Source organism: Salminus brasiliensis, chromosome 9 (assembly GCF_030463535.1).
Source record: "Salminus brasiliensis chromosome 9, fSalBra1.hap2, whole genome shotgun sequence".
Lineage (NCBI taxonomy): Eukaryota > Metazoa > Chordata > Actinopteri > Characiformes > Bryconidae > Salminus > Salminus brasiliensis.
The window spans coordinates 29880072-29899769 of record NC_132886.1 but is presented as its reverse complement, the minus strand read 5'-3'; the positions used below and the strand labels follow the sequence as shown (position 1 = coordinate 29899769).

Here is a 19698-nt window from a genome sequence, read left to right as displayed (position 1 = left end):
ACTCTGTTTAGGAACTGTCTAAACATTTCCGGTAGAAATGGGGTTGCTGTTATTATTATTATTACCTCTGTAAGTACAGTAAGCACATCTGCTAATGCTTCCAGGAACATGGAGGTGGTGTGTACCCAAGCAACAGTTATAATAGCGGATGTATTTGCCCCTTCCTGACTTCAGTTAAGCAGAAGAGAAACTATTAACAAAAGAATGCATTTCATTTATTAAAGGAGCAAAGTTATCCCTAATTCAGACCACCCACCTGAAGAAGTGCAATTTCATTTTCATTTTATTTGGACCTTTCACCTGTTTGTGGAGAAATTGGAGCCTGCTTTTCTTTTCAAAACTACTTTAATTTAGACATATTTGTAGTTCATTTAGTCTAAACTGTGTGTTTGAGGTCTTTTCACTCTTGATTTTAACAAAAATATTTTGTTTCCTTTTGGCCATTCAGATCTGTTTTTGAATCATTGTCTTGCTGCATAACCCAGTTAAGATTCAGCTCACTGAAGGATGAACAGACATACTTAAGAGTTGTCTGATACAGAACAAAATTTGTGGTGACTTCAACAGCAGCAAAGTGTCCAGATCCTGAGGCATCAAAACATCCCCACTATGTCCATCATGTGGGGTATTCATGCTGTGGCATGAACAATAAAAAGACTTATTTACGAAGTTGTAGCTGAAATCTACACTGCATGCTTATTTTTTATGTTTCTTGTATCTGTATTTGTTCTTAAGGAGTGTAGTTTTCAGCTGAAGCTTGATACATATTTTCTTCAACTAAAGTCATGGGAAAATAAAGTATACCCTATTTAAATTCGATGGTTTAGCTATCAGGACATTAATAAAAAACAAAACATCTGGTCCTTAGAAGGTCTTAAAATGAGGTAAATACAACCTCGACTTTTGTAGATTTGCTGGATCACTGTCCTGTTGCATTACCCAAATTTAGCCAAGTTTTAGCTGTGGGACAAATGGCCTCACATTTGACATCAGAATACCTGGATATACAGAGCCGTTTATGGTCAACTCAGTGACTGCAAGATGCCCAGATCCTGTGACTGAAAAACAAGCCCTTTATTTATCTCACTGAAACGAACTTTGGCTCCTTGCAAGGGCTTTCATCCTTAAGAATAGGGTCCTCTAATAACCTATAAAATAAAATTCTTAGGTTGCTTAAAGCAAATTTTTGATTGAAGAAGCTTTAAAGGTTCCTTAAGGGTCTTGTCATTTTAACAGTGTAGTTTATTTTATTATATACTATATATAAATTAAGAATCATCACCCCTCCACCACTGTGCTGGATGGTTGGTATGATGTGCTGATATGCCGGGTTTGGTTTTCGTCAAACGTGGAGCCGTACAATAGGACCAATCACCACTTTGGTCTCATCTGTCCAAAGGACATTGTTCCAGATGTCTTGTGGTTTGTTCAGATTCAACCTTTCAAACAAGCCATGCTTGTTCAGTCTACTTCTAATTGTACTGTCATTAACTTGAGCATTTAACATGTATTTGTTTGTTGTTGTTTTCATTTGCTGTTTCTCTGAGCATTGCACAGTCTGACCTTGGGGTACATTTGCTGGGATGTGTTGAATGTTTTCCACTTCAGATTGTTGTATCTAACTCTTAAAACCCTCCCCATTGCTGATTAACACACACCTGAATGCTCCAGATCGGCAAACTGTCAAAACCTCTGCTTTTATAGAGGTGGTCACACTTGCTGATATTCAGTTCATTAAGGGCATTGGATGAGCAGCACCTGGATGCCACTAACCCTCTTCATTGTTATGGAAGCAGTAAGGGTGTACTTACTGCACTGCATTTTGGCCATGTTGACAATCTATCTATCTATTCATATATATATATATATATATATATATATATATATATATATATATATATATATATATATATATATATATAGTTATTTCTAGATTTTAAAAAAGTGAAAATTTCAGCTACACCTATATAATTAATTATATATATTTTTATTTCTATATTTTTAAGAAGTGTAGATTTAACTTTTTATATACTATAGTATATACTATACTATATATTTAAATGTTTATACTACTGTTGTTTTGTATCTGTATATTTGTTTTTATGAAATATATGTAGATTTCAGCTACACCTATATAATTATTTATATATACTTTTTATAACTATATTTTTAAGGAGTGTAGAATTCAACTACAGCTGTACTTGTTTTATATACTATACTATATGCTAATATATACTATACTATATGTTAAAAATATATACTACTTATTGTTTTGTATCTGTATATTTGTTTTTATGAAATGTATGTAGATTTCAGCTACACCTATATAATTATTGATCTACTTTTTATATCTATATTTTTAAGGATTGTAGATTTCAGTTACAACTATTTAATTATTTAAATATACTTAAATGTGTGTACTCATATGTGTGTGGTGTGTGTGTATATACATATATATATATATATATATATATATATATAATTTTTAAAATTTATTTATTTTTTTTAGATTTCAGCTACACTTATATAATTATTTATATATACTTTGTATATCTCTATTTTTAAGGATTGTGGATTTCAGCTACAACTATGTACCTTTTGGAGAGAAAAAGCACAATACATGCTCTGCAGTGAACACCTCGTGCTCTTCTTCACTTGAACATGTTCTGTAGTATTTGTTGCTCATTCACTTCAAAATGTAGAGTCAGGCGCCCCCTTCTGGATGTACATTGAATAGCATAGCTGTTTTTCTCCTCTTACCTGTGTGTGTGGTTGTGGTTGTTTTTGTTACAGAACCTAAATGGTTATCCACTAACCTGGGCATCCTGACATGTATCGAGTGTTCAGGGATCCACAGAGAGATGGGTGTTCATATCTCACGCATCCAGTCCATGGAACTGGACAAACTAGGCACTTCAGAACTCTTGGTGAGTCGGCATGCGGCTAGTCATGCTTCATAACATACACCTAGGCTGATGTTCGTAGCTACTCCAGCCGTTTGACAAACAGCTTGTTTGACATGGTAGTTAAGACGTGTCTTGCCATGACAAATGAAGCAGAGCAGAAAACCCAGCTGTTTTTACTCGCAGCCAAAAGAGCTGAATGTCCCTGCAGACATGGAACCCTAACGAGCTTACACATGTCTTTGAGTAATGTTTTATTAAAAGAACAGCACTTTCAGCATTTTATTATACATGTTTAATGCTTTGTTTACTGCCGGGATTGCTGTGTGTGTGTGTGTTTGTGTGTTTCTATGGCTACTAGTAAATTAATAGAATAATTTTGATATTTGAAGTTAAAACTCCTTCATTAGGAATTGTGGGCTGATATTTGATATGTGTACATCTGCTGTATTTTATCAAATGTACCTGGATTAGCTTTACAGAGAAAGACACTCACCAAGCATATTATTAGGAACACCTACTCATTCATGCAATTATCTGTTTAGCCAATCATGTGGCAGAAGTGAATTATATCATGCAGCTTCAGGTAATGTTCACATTGACTGTAAGAATAAGGGAAAAATATGATTGTAGGAATTTTAAGAATGGCATGATTGATGCTGGATGATCTGGTTTGAGTATTTCTAGAACTGCTGATCTCCTGGGATTTTCAGCACAGCAGTCTCTAGAGCAGAGGTCACTAATAGAAGGACCTCGGTCTGAGTCCAAATCCAGATGCTGAGTAATATGCAGGATATGCTACTGAATCATAATGCAGGTTAGACATGATGTTCCGGACCTTGTCTTGAGAACATTTTCTGTAAACTGACCTGCTCTAGGGTTTACTCTAGATTCAACATGATACATGATTAATAGAGAGAAAACACATCCAGTGAGCGACAGTTCTGCAGCCAGAGACACCGTGCTGATGAGAGAGGTCCACAGAGAACGGCCAGAGTGGTGGGAGCTGACTGAAAGGCTACAGTAACTGTACAACTGTGTGTGTTATCAGAACGTCCAACCTACAGCAGCAGAGAGCCACATTGGGATCTGTCAGCCAAGAACAGAAAGCTGAGGCCGTAGTGGGCACAGACTTACCAAAACTGGATGGTTAATAACTGGAAAAAATAAACTGATCTGATGAATTAAGAATTTCTGCTGATAGGTAGAGTTAGAATTTGGCACCAACAGCATGAATCAGTCACCAGATCTGAATCCAATATATTCTCACTATGAAAGTGCTCCTGAAAAATCTGCTTCATGCGATCACGCCAACACGGACCACAATCCAACCTCTTCTGAAAGAAGCTGATGCTGTTTTTACAACAGCATCAAGAAGACCCTGGCCATTATAACTATAGTGTTCCTAATAAATTGCTTGAGGAGTGATTATCATTTGTTTTGGGAGATGTCATAAAAAATGTCATAAATAAAGAGTAGGTATTGATACTGATGTTTCTTAAGCAATTTAAGCAGAAATGAGCTGCTGCAGATATGATTCCATTATCACTGTACATCCATACTATCTTATAATGTAACCGCTGCGGTTTACTCTTCCCAGCTGGCCAAGAACATAGGGAACTGTAGTTTCAATGAAATCCTGGAAGGAAACCTCCCGAGCCCCTCGCCAAAGCCGATGCCTTCCAGCGACATGTGAGTAGAGTGGAATCTTGTCTAATGACAGAAAATTATCACACATTTTTTTTACACTGGCTATTTGCAGATGCTATAATAATGTATTGTTCCTAATTCCTAATTCATAATTGCCTGTGTGTGTGCTGTAGGACTGAGAGGAAGGAGTATATCAATGCTAAATACGTGGAGCACCGGTTCGCACGGCGGACGGCCACCACGGCCACAGCCAGGCAGGGGGACCTGTACGAGGCCGTGCGGACTCGAGACCTGCTTGCCTTGGTGCAGCTCTATGCAGATGGTGTGGAGCTGCTGGAACCCTTCCCTGAGGCAGGACAGGTACAGAGTTACACACAGGCTTCAGTAACACCAGAGGTCTGTTTCGCAGTGCATATTCATACCTCTTCTTGCTTAACAGAATTTCTGCTCTGTGAAATAACCTCAGATTTATTTCTGATGGCCACAGAATTAACCACAAGTCAGATACGGTGGGGACAAGGGGGAGTGTAGTGTTGAATGTAAGACCTGCTGGTGTTGCTGATGTACCTCATGATTGGTTTGTTTAGGAACTGTTCAGCAACAGCAAAGCAGTTGTGGCTCCAGATTCACTTCTGCTTTGCTGTCTTCCTTTAGTAGCACTCGCAGGGACTTCTCACTGTTTCATCTGCTAGTAGTGGTTTGACATTTCAGTGTTGGACCTAAAGGGTAAATGTGGCCTGGATGTCCTTCTCTGACAAGCTAGGTACTTAGAGACACAATTTTCTTTGTTTGCGCTTTGTTTAGATTCGCAACTCCTTGTGAAATGCTACATCGACCAATGTGTCAGCAGTTGCTATGAAAAAAACACATGTATGGGAAAAGCATGACTTTTTCCCTTTCGAAGTCAGATGATTGACTCCAAGCCATATTGTTGAAATCGAGGCCCCGAACCCAGAATCTGAAACCTGGACCGTTTTTTATATAAGCGTGCAACGCGTTTTGCGGCCTTTGCCCCTTCCTCCAAAACAAAAGGTCAGACCACTTCTATAGTTAGACTAGTAGAGCACGTTTTCAGTACCCCTTATTTAAATAGGATCTGAAAATGCGTTGGTTATCCACGGCTTCCAGATATACATTTAGCCTGGTTTCAGACCAAATCGCAAAAGATGATACTTTAAAATCACTCGTATAGTCTGAACCAGGCTTCCTCTGTGGCCAGCAAACAGTCCATAGGTTAAACATGGTAGGGAAAAAAAAGACATGTCATTGCTGTTCTGGGTTCGACACGCTGCTAACTGCTGTATGTAACTCTAGTGAAGTGGGCAGGACGATACTCACGGGAACTCTGTAATGAGTCATATTTGTGTAAAATCCTGTGATGTTACTCAACCGTCTCAGTCCACATGCTACGTTTACGTTCAGCGATGGTTCTGCATCTCTCAGTTCGTCCAGAAATGCATGTAAAAACGTGCCCTTTAGTGGTGGCTCAAAGCTCATTTCCCCTTTCCAACTGTAGAGGAAGCCCAGGAGCACAAAATGCCAGTTCTTGCTTTAATGCTATTTAAAATGTTTGTAAATGTGTGTGACAGGACCCCGGAGAGACGGCTTTGCACTTTGCTGTGCGGACTTCAGACCAGACCTCTCTGCCTCTGGTGGATTTCCTCGTTCAGAATAGGTACTGACCTGTGCTGATTTGTTGGCCTTAATTAGAAGGTCTAAATCAAGCAGTTCATGAAGTTCAGTCTAAAGCACTTTTTGCTTGTGTGTTTGGACAGCGGCTCTCTGGACAGGCAGACGGACAGTGGGAACACTGCACTCCATTACTGCTGCACCTACGAAAGGCCCGAGTGTCTGAAACTGTTGCTCAGGGGAAAGCCATCCATTGATTTAGGTCAGTTTTTGTTCTTTATGTTTTTGAGTAAGATGCTACAGAAAAGAAAGCATAATACAGCACATCCAGCTCAGTTCCTGCAGTTCACTCATTGTTGTCATTTCAGTCAATCAGAATGGGGAGACGGCCCTGGACATCACGAGGAGGTTAAAAAACTCACAGTGTGAGGAACCTGTAAGTGGAGAATCTGGCCAGCGCTGAGCTTTTGGCTGCAATTACAACACTTCTTAGTTTAACCGTAAACTGTAATTCAAAAGGAAAAGAGGAAACGTGTGGTTTTAAGCTTGAGGTGTGTATTTGTGTGTGTGTGTGTGTGTGTGTGTGTAGCTGGTGGAAGCAGCCACAGGGAAGTTCAACCCTCATGTCCACGTAGAGTATGACTGGAACCTGAGGCTGGAGGAGATTGACGAGAGTGATGATGACCTGGATGACAAGGTTAGACTGCTGACCTGCAGTGACGGGCATGCTGTAGACCAGTAATAGATTCTGGAGTAGAACGAAGTGGAGCTGAAGCCACCAGCGTGACCCCTTGCTGACACTTTGGCTAGTCAATAGAGATAGAACAAGCTTTTAGCGATGGACACCTTAGCTAGCCAGTGCAGCTGTTTCCTGTGTCAGCAAGACAGTGGGAAAGCCAAGAACTTTGTGAGATGTGCAGCACAGTGATCAAATTATTATTCTTTTATTGTTCCACAAACATGGACACAACGTCACTATCAGCTGCTTTTTTAACCAAATATACATTTGATGACAAAATAAAATAGCTGAAATAATCTTTTGCCACAACAAAAACATATTTAGGTTTAGTTTGTTGATCTGGCAAAACTCTCACAGCTAGCTAGTTCTATTTTTAGATTATTATTTTTGATCATATTTTGATTCAGCCCTCAATACTAAATGAGACAGAGAGGTTTTGAAATTTGACAGTCTACATTAATTGTTGTGCTGTATATTAAAGGTTTGGATCAGAACCCTTTGATGTATCATTATTCTTTCCTACGCTGCTTCAATCTTTTGGAGGAACAGCCGCTGGTGGTCATCGTGACGTAATCATAAGCGGGTCATTTTACGGAAAGATGCTACCCAGACAGCATAACATTAGATTACTCCTCCCGATGACAGTTTAGCATCAGAGCGTATGGACATCTCGCTTCAACAACGCTCCAGCCAGGGTTGCGACCTCCAATCTTGGAAGCCTGGAGCCATTCACAGTTTGGTGCTTTTCCAAGTTTAGCAGTTGTGTTAAGAGAAAAATTAGGCTCCAGGACTGGCGTAGCCTCCGCTGCTTTGGCTCACGACGTCCCCAACCCTGGTCCTAGAGCCAAAAACATTCCTGCTTTAAAATGCCCATAACTCAGTAAGGGTTTGTTAATGACCATATTACCATTAGGCACATGAAATGACCACATTAACAGCTGGAGTTAGCTATCAGCTTAGTGTGAACTCCGGTTTCGTTTTCAGTGTCCCCCCTTTTTGGCCAGCATGCAATGCCGGGGGCCATAGCAAACCTAGTGCGGAGCTCTTCTTGCAGTCTGACTTAGAGCATGGACTGTGGCTGATTTCTCAGTTTATACATTAGTTGGACTAGTTGTGTTAGAAACAGGAGGAACACTGTAAAATACTTTTTTGTATTTTTGTGTTTTTTTGGCTGTCGCTAGGATGCTGTTACATAGTCACTAGAGGGGAAACAGTTTTTGCTAAGTGCCTGCTAAGGTGTCTTAGGTGGCTGCTTTGAGCACATGTCACTGGAATGACAAGTGTAGATTAATCGCACGTCAACCCTGCACACTTCTCATGTACCTCTTTCTGGAATTCCAGCAGCCGAGCCCAGTAAAGAAGGAACGCTCTCCACGGCCACAAAGCTTCTGCCACTCGTCCAGTGTATCTCCCCAAGAGAAGCTGTCCTTACCTGGGTACCTGGGTCACAGAGACAAACAGCGGCTCTCCTATGGGGCCTTTGCCAATCCCGTCTACAGTACCTCTACTGACCAGCCATCCTCGCCCGGCGCAGACGGCCCCTCAGTGGCCGGCAAGAGCACCGCCAAAGGTACAGATATAGACATAGCACAAGAAAAATGACCTTTCCAAAAAGACATATATATATATATATATATATATTCATATACTGTGTGGTCCTGGAGGTGCTGTGCCCTGCACATTTATTGCTTTCCCTCCTCACAATGAACAAGTGCTGTCAGAGTTGCAGTGGGAGTGTTAAAGCAGGGGAAACCACTAAAATGAGCAGGGCCGGGTGCCTCCAGGACCTGGGTTGAGAAACATTTAGTTAAGATCTTTAAAATACAAACAAGAATAAGAACCACTGTTTATGGCCTGAGGGAGGAAATGACACGACATCGGCAACCTTTCACATGTAAAAGGAAGCAGTATTTGCATGGGCTGACTTGTTGCCCACTGTGAATGTGCATGGGCTCTCTGTGTTCTGCTTGTTCGCGAGAGGAAGACTGTTTCTGTTTGTCTTGCAAAAAAATTAGCTCAAGGCACCTCTACACACCCAGCACTGATCACGTGTGAGGGCAGAGCTCACACATACACACACACACACACACACACACACACACACAGATGAGCGCTGGGGACACACCCGTCCCATTGGCAGTCAGGCAGCCACTGTTTACCTAATACCTGAGCAGGAATGTGCCGCCCCAGGCCAAAGTTTTAAGACTGCACTTTCCATTCCAGTCACACCTGTCGAACGTGCTGCTGGCTTGACTGTGCTGAAGCACATTTGCTCTAGGCCTGGTGCCTTGCAGGAATGCTCCTGCACATATTGTATAGTGTTTAAAAAATAGTCAATTTTTCACATTGAAGATCTGTAGTTACATACAGAAGATACAGTGCTGCATCTGTGTTGTAAACTACTGAAGGAAGCACAAGAAAAGCACATTCAGTTAAGCTCTGAGTTATGCTGCACTCCACAGGCACTCTTTGGGTGTGTTTAAACTTGTAGTTTGGTTCCCTTGGTCAGGACCACACAAGAAAATGATAGGGAAAAGGGAACATATGGTGACGTATGACTTACACATGTCAGAAGACAGGTGTTTCTGATAATGATAGGGAAAAGGGAACATATGGTGACGTATGACTTACACATGTCAGAAGACAGGTGTTTCTGATAATCCTGCATGATCCATGCAGTCACTAGCGAAAAACAAACTAACATCTAACCACTAGATCCTTAAAACTTACCTAAAAATCTTATGAAATCACGTCATCCTGATATTTTAATGCTAATTTTAGGTTGCTGTGGCTGTATCCCAACTCACACGTGTCTTTACTTTACTGAGGCAACTACATGAATGCAGTTCCAAAGGTGGCTAGTTGTGAAAAAATGTGTAGGAGGGTCTGGTTTGGGACACTGCCACGCTACACTATGGCGTCAGACAGTAGAAGTTAAAGCACAGGAACGTGGGCAGGTCTGCATGGAGATTCACCCACGATGAAGCAGGCAGATGCAGACACCATGACGTTGGTGAAGCGAGCGGGCGGGGTGGATAATAAAATTTTGCGGGCAGGAGCGACCAGGTGCTTGTGCACAACTCTGCATTTGGTTTGTTTAGATGCCTGTGGTTCGTATTGTGTTCATACTTCAAACGAACCGCACCAGAGACGGGCCAAGACCCACCTGCTTAGGCTGTCTCCGTCCGTAACATAGCAGTCACAGTTTTATTTTTTCAGTGCTGACTACAGTGTAATATAAACATCATTATAAATCATATAAATCATCTTTTTTTGGGTGTAAAACATAATTATTACCCCAAAACCCCCCAAATATTCTAATGACAACAAAAATAGAAAAAGCCTGTTACAAGAGCTTTACAATATGATCAATAATATCTCACCAGATATCAGTGGTTTTACCTGATGCTCCCTGGAGTCTAGGACGTGACCTCTCATGTATTGCAAACCTAACCGATAACTGATATTGAATAAAACAGTACACTGAAGTGTTCAGCATTCATATTTATGTGGTCTCTGTATTGTAAAGTACTGTTACTGCATTCAGAGTAAACAAGTTGTGATCCCAAGCCTTATTTGGTGTTAGTAATTGGGTTAGACAGTATAACGGCAATATGGTATACTATGGTGAAAAAAAATAATAAATAATGACGGTCTCTCCAAATAAGGAAGATATTCGGTTCTGTAATTTCTGTTCTGTATCTGTCTAGAACAAGGTCATATAAGCTCATCCACGCATGTGCATTAAAAATAGCCACAGGGTGGGGGTGCTGTGGGAGCTCACTGATTGGTGATGTCACGCTCTGAGAACAGGTGGGGGAATGCAATGTGAGTTAAGACTGTCAGAAATTAGGATATCAGAAATGAATGAGAGTGGCAGGGGCATTTATACAGATTGCCCAAACCATGCTGTTTACAAATGTATTCCACAGTCTGCGATTCTTGCATACTGTAGTACTGTTCTGAAAACCTGTAAAAAATCTGAATGCATCACTAACAGCACAAAGGCTTAGCACTGTGTGTCTAGTGACTGAGGCTAGCACACACACGCTCCTCGAAAACTCTTCCGCAGGTTTCGCATTGGCCAGATTTAAGGTAAACCCGCTTCTCACTTCTGGGACACAAAATCGCTGTGAAGCTAGACGGACTCTAATACAGAGAATAGCCTCTCTGCCATTGCTACTTCAGGCTCGGCACATTGTTAACTGCACTATGTAACTCTGGTGAAGCAGACAGGACACCGTTCACGAGAACGGCATGACACTGCATAACTCAAGTCATATTTGTGTAAAATCCTGTCTCATTAGAAACTGTGTCCTTAAGAGGTGGCTCAAAGTGTGAATTTCTGACTGTAGGGGGAGCCCAGGAGCAATTCCAATTTTTTTGCACAATGCTGTTTTAATTCTATAGATATGATTCATAGAATTCATACATTAATTCTCTCCCCTTTTCCTTTTTTCCCCTCTGCTTTTCTCTCTCTCTCTCTCAGCTCCCTCCACTGGCCCTCCCACCTCCCTCCCTCTGGGCTCCCAGACATGTACAAGCGGCAGCTCCACCCTGTCTAAGAAGAGAGCTCCTCCACCTCCGCCAGGAGGCCACAAACGCACACTCTCAGACCCTCCCAGCCCTGTGCTCCAGGGTCCTCAGTGCAAAGGTGAGCTAAGCTCAAATGATTCCTTTCGTCATTGTGAAAAACAAACCACAGAAAATCCATCATCAGTTCATCATCAGCATACCGAGCAACAGGGAAGGGCTGGGCTGGACTAATATGCAAATCTTATGCTGTTATGTAACTGAAGAGCTTGCCTGAAACCCCTCCTCCCTCTCAGCTACAAATGACCTTCGTTAGCACTGTAAGCTTGGTAATGGCTGTTAGTCTTCGGTTTCTCTGTTCGCCTGCCATTGTGACAACTTTGAGCTTCCTGACAGGAAAAGTGACGCATTTTTTGCTGCAGTCTCCTTTCTACTGTCCAGCGCTCCGCTGATGTAAACCGAAATCACCCCTGTTTGACCTGAATGCATTTCCTCTTTTTTTCTAATTCCTAAAATGAGAGTGAACCATAGCATCGTCTTTCTGATTGTCTGCAGGAAGCGAGTCGACTCCTCCACCTGCGAACAGGACATCCCCTGCTAATAAATTTGAAGGAATTCAGCAGCAGCAAAGGTGCTTAACAGCAGACCTCAAGCTACACAGCTATGTGTAATCATTACATAATCCTTATATGTTAACACCAGGTTCACTGCAATCCTCCTTCTCTCTTGCAGCACTACTTCTAGTAATACAAAATCAACACTTGGTCCAAGAGTCTTACCCAAACTACCTCAGAAAGGTGAGTTCCTTCACAGTTCTTCATTGTGAGAATGACTTAAGGAAAAAGTTAGGACATCCCCACATTACGAAATTGCCTTAGACATTTACTTTGACTTGCTCTTGATTGTTGAAGTGAGTGTTTTTACCATTGAGAGATTAAAAGGGCTCTTTGTGGCCTTCAGAAAGAAGGTGGGGTTTAAAAACATCTCAGAACAATTGGAAGTTAGTCGTTCCGCTGTGCACTGAATCATTTACAAGTGAAACTACAGCCAATATGGCCGCCGGTGGCAGACCCATCTCTTTTATTCAATATTAGAAGCTAATCTGATCTACACAATTCACATGAATGGCCTCCATGAAGCATTGCGGGTGGTATGTTTTGTTAGATGTTAGAAGAAGAAATCTGTCGGCAGTACTGTCATGCTAACAGCTTCTTCCCCAGAGCTGTAGCGCTCCTCAACCACAGTGGACACCTCCCACTGTAAACCTCAAAACTTACAACTGAACTGTACCAAACCGGACTGAACAGCTTTTTTGCACTCTGCCTATTTGCATTATTTGCACTATGACTATTTGCACACTTGTACAGATGTTCTCTTTCTGTAAATATTCAGGTCATCTATAACTTTCTATATATATTTTTCAACCAAATCTGTTTCACATCTCTCAGCTTCTTCAGCTCTTTATTACCTTTAGTACTTTTTACTTTTTTAATTTATCCCCTATCCTATTTATTGTTTAGTGTAATTTTCCTTTAGTTTAATACTGTAAATAATCTGTGTTCTGTGTTTTTGTTACTTGTCATACATGTTGCTCTCACCAAGACAAATTCCTTGTATGTGTAACATACTTGGTGAAATAAAGAGATTCTGATTCTGATTCTGAAGGAGACATAATGCATCACATTTCAGCAAAATTTATCATTTTGAACGACAAATGTGCCATTAATGTGATTCACATGGATTTGTTGAGTTTCTGATAATGAAAACGTAGGTGTTCTGCCAGCAGAGACATCTAACAGAGAATCCCAAACAGAGCTCAGCAGCGGTTTACAGTCTTTATTAAGCCAAACCACAGGTCAGAGCTAAGAACAGTGTCTAAATGGCCCTAAATGTTCAGGGAAGTTGGTGTGAATCATCATTGTGTGCAACCAAGACAATGATCATGTTTGATCATGTTTCATGATTTTGTTTGAAATTCATGTAAAACGTGCTGACATACTGACTTCAGTGGACTGCCATAACCACTATGAATGCTTAGCAACCAGCCATAAGTTGCAGTGATATTGTACATTGCAAGTGGCAATCATTGGGGGCCCAAGCACTTAGCAGTAGAGCACATACGATTGCCTGTGTTTTTAGATATGTCTAAGGTGCCAGTGCCTTGAAGGAACTGGCCTTTTAACCTTGGTAAGTATAATAGGATGTAATATGTGTAATATTTCAATATTAGACAGTTTGTTAATCCAAGTTGCAGCCCTACAAAAACAGGTCGGTTTTATCTAATAGGTTTATAATAGCAGTGTACCCAAAGTTCCTTTCTGTCTTTCAGTGGCATTACGAAAGACTCCAGTCAGTGTCCCCTCAATGGACAAGTCCAATCAAGGCCCTGAGGTGCTGCAGAAGCCCACCCAGGGTGTAGACACACCCACCAGAGCTTCAGACATGCCCAACCGAGCTTCGGACACGCCTGTAAGAGCCGCGGACACAATCACCAGACCCACGGAGCCTCCACCCAAAATCCCACAGCCAGCAGAGAGGCCCCAGCCAGGCGAGATTCCACCCAAACCACATGTCTTAGACTTGCCCCCTAAGCCGCAACTGTCCGACCTTCCCCCAAAACCACAGTTATCTGACTTACCCCCCAAGCCCCAGCTATCTGATCTGCCCCCTAAACCTCAACTAAAGGATCTTCCACCTAAGCCACAGCTCTCAGACCTTCCCTCCAAACCCCCGGCACCCACGGCCACAGAGCCAGCACAGAAGCAGCCGACACTGGAAGAGCTTTCTCCCAAACCGCAGCTGTCCGAGTTGCAAACCTCCAGCCAGCAGGGGGAGATCTCACCCAGGCAGGCCAGTGAAGACACTAACGGTGCACCGGCAGGTGCTGTGGAGATGCCTGTTCCTTTGCCACGCAAGATAAACATGGTGAGTAGCAGAAAGCAGCAGTTAACAGGCAGAAAGGTCCAAAATTTGCTTCTGTAGTTTTGCGCTGGAGCATTGAAGCTGATTGACCATTGACCACTGCACGTAGAGGCCACAGGGAGGGCCATGCTAAAACCTAGTTGATGTGTTAAAAGCATGGAAAATGGATCTGAGCCACTTTAAAAAGGGCAAATGTACGACAGCTAGACGACTAGATAAGAGAATTCATGGGTGCCCAAGGCTCATTGTTGAGAGTGTGGGTACTGAAGGCTAGTTCGTCTGGTCTGATCCCACAGAAGAGCTACTGAAGCACAAACTGCTGAAAATGTTGATGCTATGTCTTGTGGAGTCAATGCCTCAACAGGTCAGAGGCGTTTTGCCGTTGGTCAGTGGTTTTAATGTTAGGATTATGCAAAGTCTCAAACAAGAACATGAATAACCAGAGCATGTTTCCTTGTTAGGGGAAGAGCAAACTCAAGAGGGTTAAGACCATCTACGATTGCCAAGCAGACAATGATGACGAGCTGACCTTTGCCGAGGGAGAGGTCATTGTCGTCACCGGAGAAGAGGACCAGGAGTGGTGGGTGAGTACGGTTAACCATACCTTGCCATAGAACATTCACCTCAATGGCGTGTTCAACAGCATGTTGGCTAACGTTGTCTTGTCATGCCTTATCTTCCTCATCCAGATTGGGCACATAGAGGGTCAGCCCGAGAGGAAAGGGGTCTTCCCTATGTCCTTTGTGCACATTCTGTCTGAGTGACATCGTGACTGGCAGGTGTGAGGCCTCTCCCACTAGCACAAATCCCGCCTCTCGCCGGACTGCGGGACTCATCCTCCTCTTCCTCCTCCTCCTCCTCTGTATATAGCTGCTGTAACCCAACCAAATTTCAAGAGCCTGAACAGGGAAGAAAAAAAAAAAGAAAAACATAGGATCACATCCACACTCTCAGAAACTCTTTAAGGGTAATATCCGTACAGTACGTGTCGTTAAGAAACTACATTATCCTGCCTACCAGTATTACCGTAGCCATGGCGACCCAGCATGCTGACCTGGGTCTGCAGTAGCTATCCTCGGAGAAAAAAAAAGAAAGAAAGGAAAAAAAAAAAGACTAGCACTTAACATTTCTCAGTGTATGCTGTAACTTTGTGTATGTGTGCACATATGGAATTATATGTATGTCCATATTACATGTGTCTATGTACATACATATGCACAGATGTAAGTGTATATTTATGTACCTATGTATGATGTAAGTGTGCAAACGTATGTTAACCCCTGCTTGCTTATGGAGCTCTAACACATTTTAGCTTAGCATTCGTTTTCAGTCATCTCTCGGATTCCTGGAAAGACTTAACGAATGGAGAGAATTCTATGAATGAAGGATTTCACTGAATATTGTACCAGTGTTGCTGGATAGACATACTGTGGCATGACGACCAGACCAGAGACTTTCAAAGGTTGTAGACCTCACAGCATCTCATCTCCTATGCATAACCGGTCCTAACTTAACTTGAGTTTAGGTTGCTTGCTTGTCGTGACACGTTGTACCGAAAAAAAGGACAATAGAAAGCAGTCGTCATCGTCTCATAGCTTTCAGCACTGTGGTAAAGACTCCCCTCGTCCACCAGCTCCGGAGGACGTCTGGTGTTGCCGGATTGTCCTAGTGCGCACCATGTTGCAGGGCTTTGGGAAAGTGTCCTTGTCCCTCTGGGTCTTGGCATGAGGCAGGCGCACCTGCTCTTCTACCTGACCCATCTAAAGCCATGAGTCCTGACCCCCCCCCCTTCCTCCCTACCTCCCCCCCCCCCTCACATATTGAAAGGAAGGAAACTGTATAGAACGTCTAGACGTTGACCAGCACTGGTAATACAGGTTCAGGATGCAAATCTTTTTTGTTTTGCTTGGTTTGGTGTAATTACAGTAACCGTGGAATGTGACTTTTGTTTATTTTTTTTTAGGTTTGTTTGTACGGTTGTTTGTTTGTTTGTTTGTTTTCGGTTAAAGTTGAATTCAGGAGAACAAAGCAATGAGTGACTGGCTCAGTAACATGGCTCAGAATGACCTTAACGCTGCCTCCTGACCTTTCCTCAACCAGGGAGACGAGCTTTCACTCTAGGGTTTTTAATGTGTTGTCGTATTAACAGAAGGCGCTGTGTATTGATGAACGCCTGCTGTACTAATTTGCTGTTGATAGTATTTGCCATTTATAGGGCTACAGTATGTCAGTATGAAAAAAGGGACCCGCCTCCCGCGTCCCGTTTGAGTGTATAGGGAATAAATGAATTTTCATTTGTTTTTAGGACATGTTACTTAATGCATTAGCTAGAACTTGGGGTAAACCACAAAAGACTTCAAGATTTCAGCACAGACGAAACCAGTGACGCTCCATAAACTACACAAAACCAACACAAGGACTGTGGAACCGAGTTACTGATGCACCATTCCTGTACTGTGTAGTTTTGATCCCCTCATGATGAGTCTGTTATTTGGACCAAATGTGTGAAATTCTTGTTTAGATAGGAGACATCTCATGTGGTCTTGGGTGTCCATTAACTGGTGATAGTCTTGTGTTGCCGGGTTTGTGTATCACAGGCTACAGAAGCTCAACTGAAGCTGGGAAACCTCTGAACAGGGCAGCTTCCCATGTTCTCTGACAGAACTGGGTGAGCTCCTAATGGACCATTTTAGACGGTATTTCGCCACTCATTCCCTTCGGTTTTCGTCTTGTGTTTTTGCTGCACTGTAAGTTTAGTCAGAAGAAACGACTTCGCAGTCTATGAATAAATATTTTACGTTGAAACGAAGTGCTGCCTCCCCGCGTGGTTGTCTGTGTCTCCGACCAAGAAGCAAGACTATAGTAAACACAGGAGAACTGCCGGCAAGTGTTTGGTAGCGAAGTCCGGCTCTTGGGCGAGTCGGTTCTTTTGAACGAGTCGGTTCTTTTCTCATTTTTTTTTCAAATTTAATTTAATATTTCAATATTTACGTCTTAATGATTTGCTACAGTCTACATGAATACAGTTGTCCAGTTCAAATTCAAAATTAGAAAAGAAATAATTTAATAATAATAATTCTAATAAATGGAAATATTCTCACGTGAGCATGGGTTGTTTACTATCCGTTTTGTCCTCTCCTAATGTTCAACCTCTCTGACTCCAGTAAAACTTCTACGACACTAATCGTTAATGTCTTCACTGAGGCTCGCTGTAAATGAAGTGGATTCAAATACATGAACCTGCGAATGAATTCGACTCGTTGAGCGCGCCGGTTCAAAAGAGTCGTCTCAGCTAACCGATTCCAACTCCGCGCTCGTGTTCGAATGCGCTGCGTATGCTAATTCTCGCACTTCCCCTCTCTAAATCAATGCCTTTTATAGTTAGGAGTGTGTGTCTGTGTGAGCGCGCGCGTGTGTGTGTGTGAGAGAGAGAGAGAGACTGACATAAGCTAAAGCCCTGCGCTTCTGAGCCGCCAACCCGGAAAATGGAGACACACGGCTGCTCTGCACAATGAGCCGCTGAGCCGAGCTGAGCCGAGCCGAGCCGAGCCGAGCTGCTGCTGCTGCTGCTGTTTACCTGACCTCGCTTCTGGACACGTTTACTGGGATTGCAATTTAAGGTAAGTCTGGCCGAACTGAGGGGGAGAGCAGGTTTTCAGAGGTTTGAGCTCCTCTTCGCTTCGTCAGGTGAGTTGGGGGAGTTGAGAGCGAAACGGGGGGGTGTGAAGTGTGCGAGTGTCTCTCAGGTGAGGAGCCGAGGTAGGGTCACTGTGAGGGTGGGCTTCTGTACGCGGAACCTTACAGAACACGGTCCGAGCTGCTCCTGTGTCCCCTCAGCAGTCCCCAAAGTGCAGTTTTCAGAGGTGTAACACTTGTAAAAAGTGGTAAGAGTCGTTTGAATCAGTTTAGAAACAAGAACAAATCCTTAAAGTTTGAAATGAAGCTTATTTCGGTGGGAAATCGTGAATATTTGGGTATTTATTTACATCCAGAAGAGCTTCTTGTGCAGGAAATGAATCGTGTTGACTGTCTTTCACCTGCTGTCTGTCTGTCTGTCTGTCTGACTGACTGACTGACTGATATTTGAGAAAGCTGCTCCAGGTTAAGCTCACAGACTTGAATAATTGAATAAATCATTGAATAATAAGTTTAGATATGTAAATAATAATAATAATAGTAATAATAATGCTGAGGTGACAGATATATGGTCTTAGGAACACAAGCAAATAAAGCAAAATGGTTTCAAACTTCCTCTGTGTGAAGAAGGCAGATCTTGCCACTTCCTGATTTTGTTTATATGTAAAATAGACCATTTCAGTGTCGAGCAAGTTCCCTTATTTTGCAGTGTTACAGCAGAGCAACGGGCATTTATCAGGCCTGCTGCTGACCTTCTGAAGCTGGGCCCCGAGTCTGAGCGATCAGGCTCATCAGCAGCCGCCTTCTTCAGTGCTGTAGTTTAATCATGTGCGGCGCTCCTACTGCTCTGCTCATTATCCCATTCAACAAGTCAGCGTGGCTTCAGTGCCACAGTTGGGTTGAAAGTCTGCATAGAGTAAATATTTAACGAATATCTCATTTATGATTTGATTGATTGATTGATTGATTGATTTATATATTTCTATCCATTTAAAATGACCTCTGATTTGTGGGCATATGCTTTCTCCAAAATGACAACTGTACAGGAGAAGGAAAAGCCTTCTTACCTCTCAGTGAAAGTCAACGTGAAATGATCAGGGTCACGGTCACCCCAAAATCTCCAATCAGCAACTTTACAAGAGAAGTCAAAACCCGTCTTGACTTTCAATGGAAGTCAGTGTGAAAATATTTTTATTCCAAGTCATTTTGGAGCATTTCTATTGGTCATTCACGTCCTGCCAAAAAACGAAAAGCAAAAATGGAGATGCAAGGTTTCTGCCTGACCGCGACCAATGGACATAAATAGGCTGGTGTTTTATATGTTTAAAAATAAAAAGGTCAATGCTGATATTAGGCCTGATGCTCTGGTCTGCTATTATCAATCATATTTATCTGTATCCTAATGAGGTCCTACAGTCGGTGTCCAGGCCTTTGAAATTTGAGTCTGTTACACTTTAACCACGTTCAGATGTTCGTCTACACCTTCTGATCTCCCCAACATGCATAACATATGATCGCTGTCGCGCCAAAACCTTGCATCTCCATTTTTTTTTGCTGTTGTTCACGTTTAGGCAGTTGTTCTTTGCATCATGTCCACATTGCATAATGAATGGACCAATAAAAATGCTCCGAAATGACTTAAAGGAGTAAAACCTTTCCATAGATACAGTTAGCTTCTCTGTGAAG

The 19698-nt window shown here is 42.3% G+C and overlaps 2 protein-coding genes across 2 annotated transcripts in view; both read left to right on the top strand.

Annotated features, from left to right (window-relative positions):
• The window catches only part of asap1a (ArfGAP with SH3 domain, ankyrin repeat and PH domain 1a), a 72666-nt gene extending 55481 nt beyond the window's left edge, over nucleotides 1-17185 (top strand). The window contains exons 17-30 of the mRNA XM_072688169.1: nucleotides 2794-2927; nucleotides 4504-4595; nucleotides 4727-4913; nucleotides 6143-6228; nucleotides 6329-6444; nucleotides 6551-6618; nucleotides 6772-6879; nucleotides 8263-8491; nucleotides 11411-11575; nucleotides 12010-12085; nucleotides 12187-12251; nucleotides 13784-14379; nucleotides 14838-14960; nucleotides 15066-17185. Of these exons, the coding sequence (XP_072544270.1) occupies nucleotides 2794-2927; nucleotides 4504-4595; nucleotides 4727-4913; nucleotides 6143-6228; nucleotides 6329-6444; nucleotides 6551-6618; nucleotides 6772-6879; nucleotides 8263-8491; nucleotides 11411-11575; nucleotides 12010-12085; nucleotides 12187-12251; nucleotides 13784-14379; nucleotides 14838-14960; nucleotides 15066-15140 (2120 nt within the window). The 3' untranslated portion in view covers nucleotides 15141-17185. The remainder of the gene's footprint in view (nucleotides 1-2793; nucleotides 2928-4503; nucleotides 4596-4726; nucleotides 4914-6142; nucleotides 6229-6328; nucleotides 6445-6550; nucleotides 6619-6771; nucleotides 6880-8262; nucleotides 8492-11410; nucleotides 11576-12009; nucleotides 12086-12186; nucleotides 12252-13783; nucleotides 14380-14837; nucleotides 14961-15065) is intronic.
• A 614-nt stretch (nucleotides 17186-17799) lies between these two features.
• fam49ba (family with sequence similarity 49 member Ba) overlaps nucleotides 17800-19698 on the top strand; it is a 44267-nt gene continuing 42368 nt past the window's right edge. Inside the window, exon 1 of the mRNA XM_072686926.1 lies at nucleotides 17800-17996. The gene's annotated coding sequence lies outside the window, so the exon portion shown is untranslated. The remainder of the gene's footprint in view (nucleotides 17997-19698) is intronic.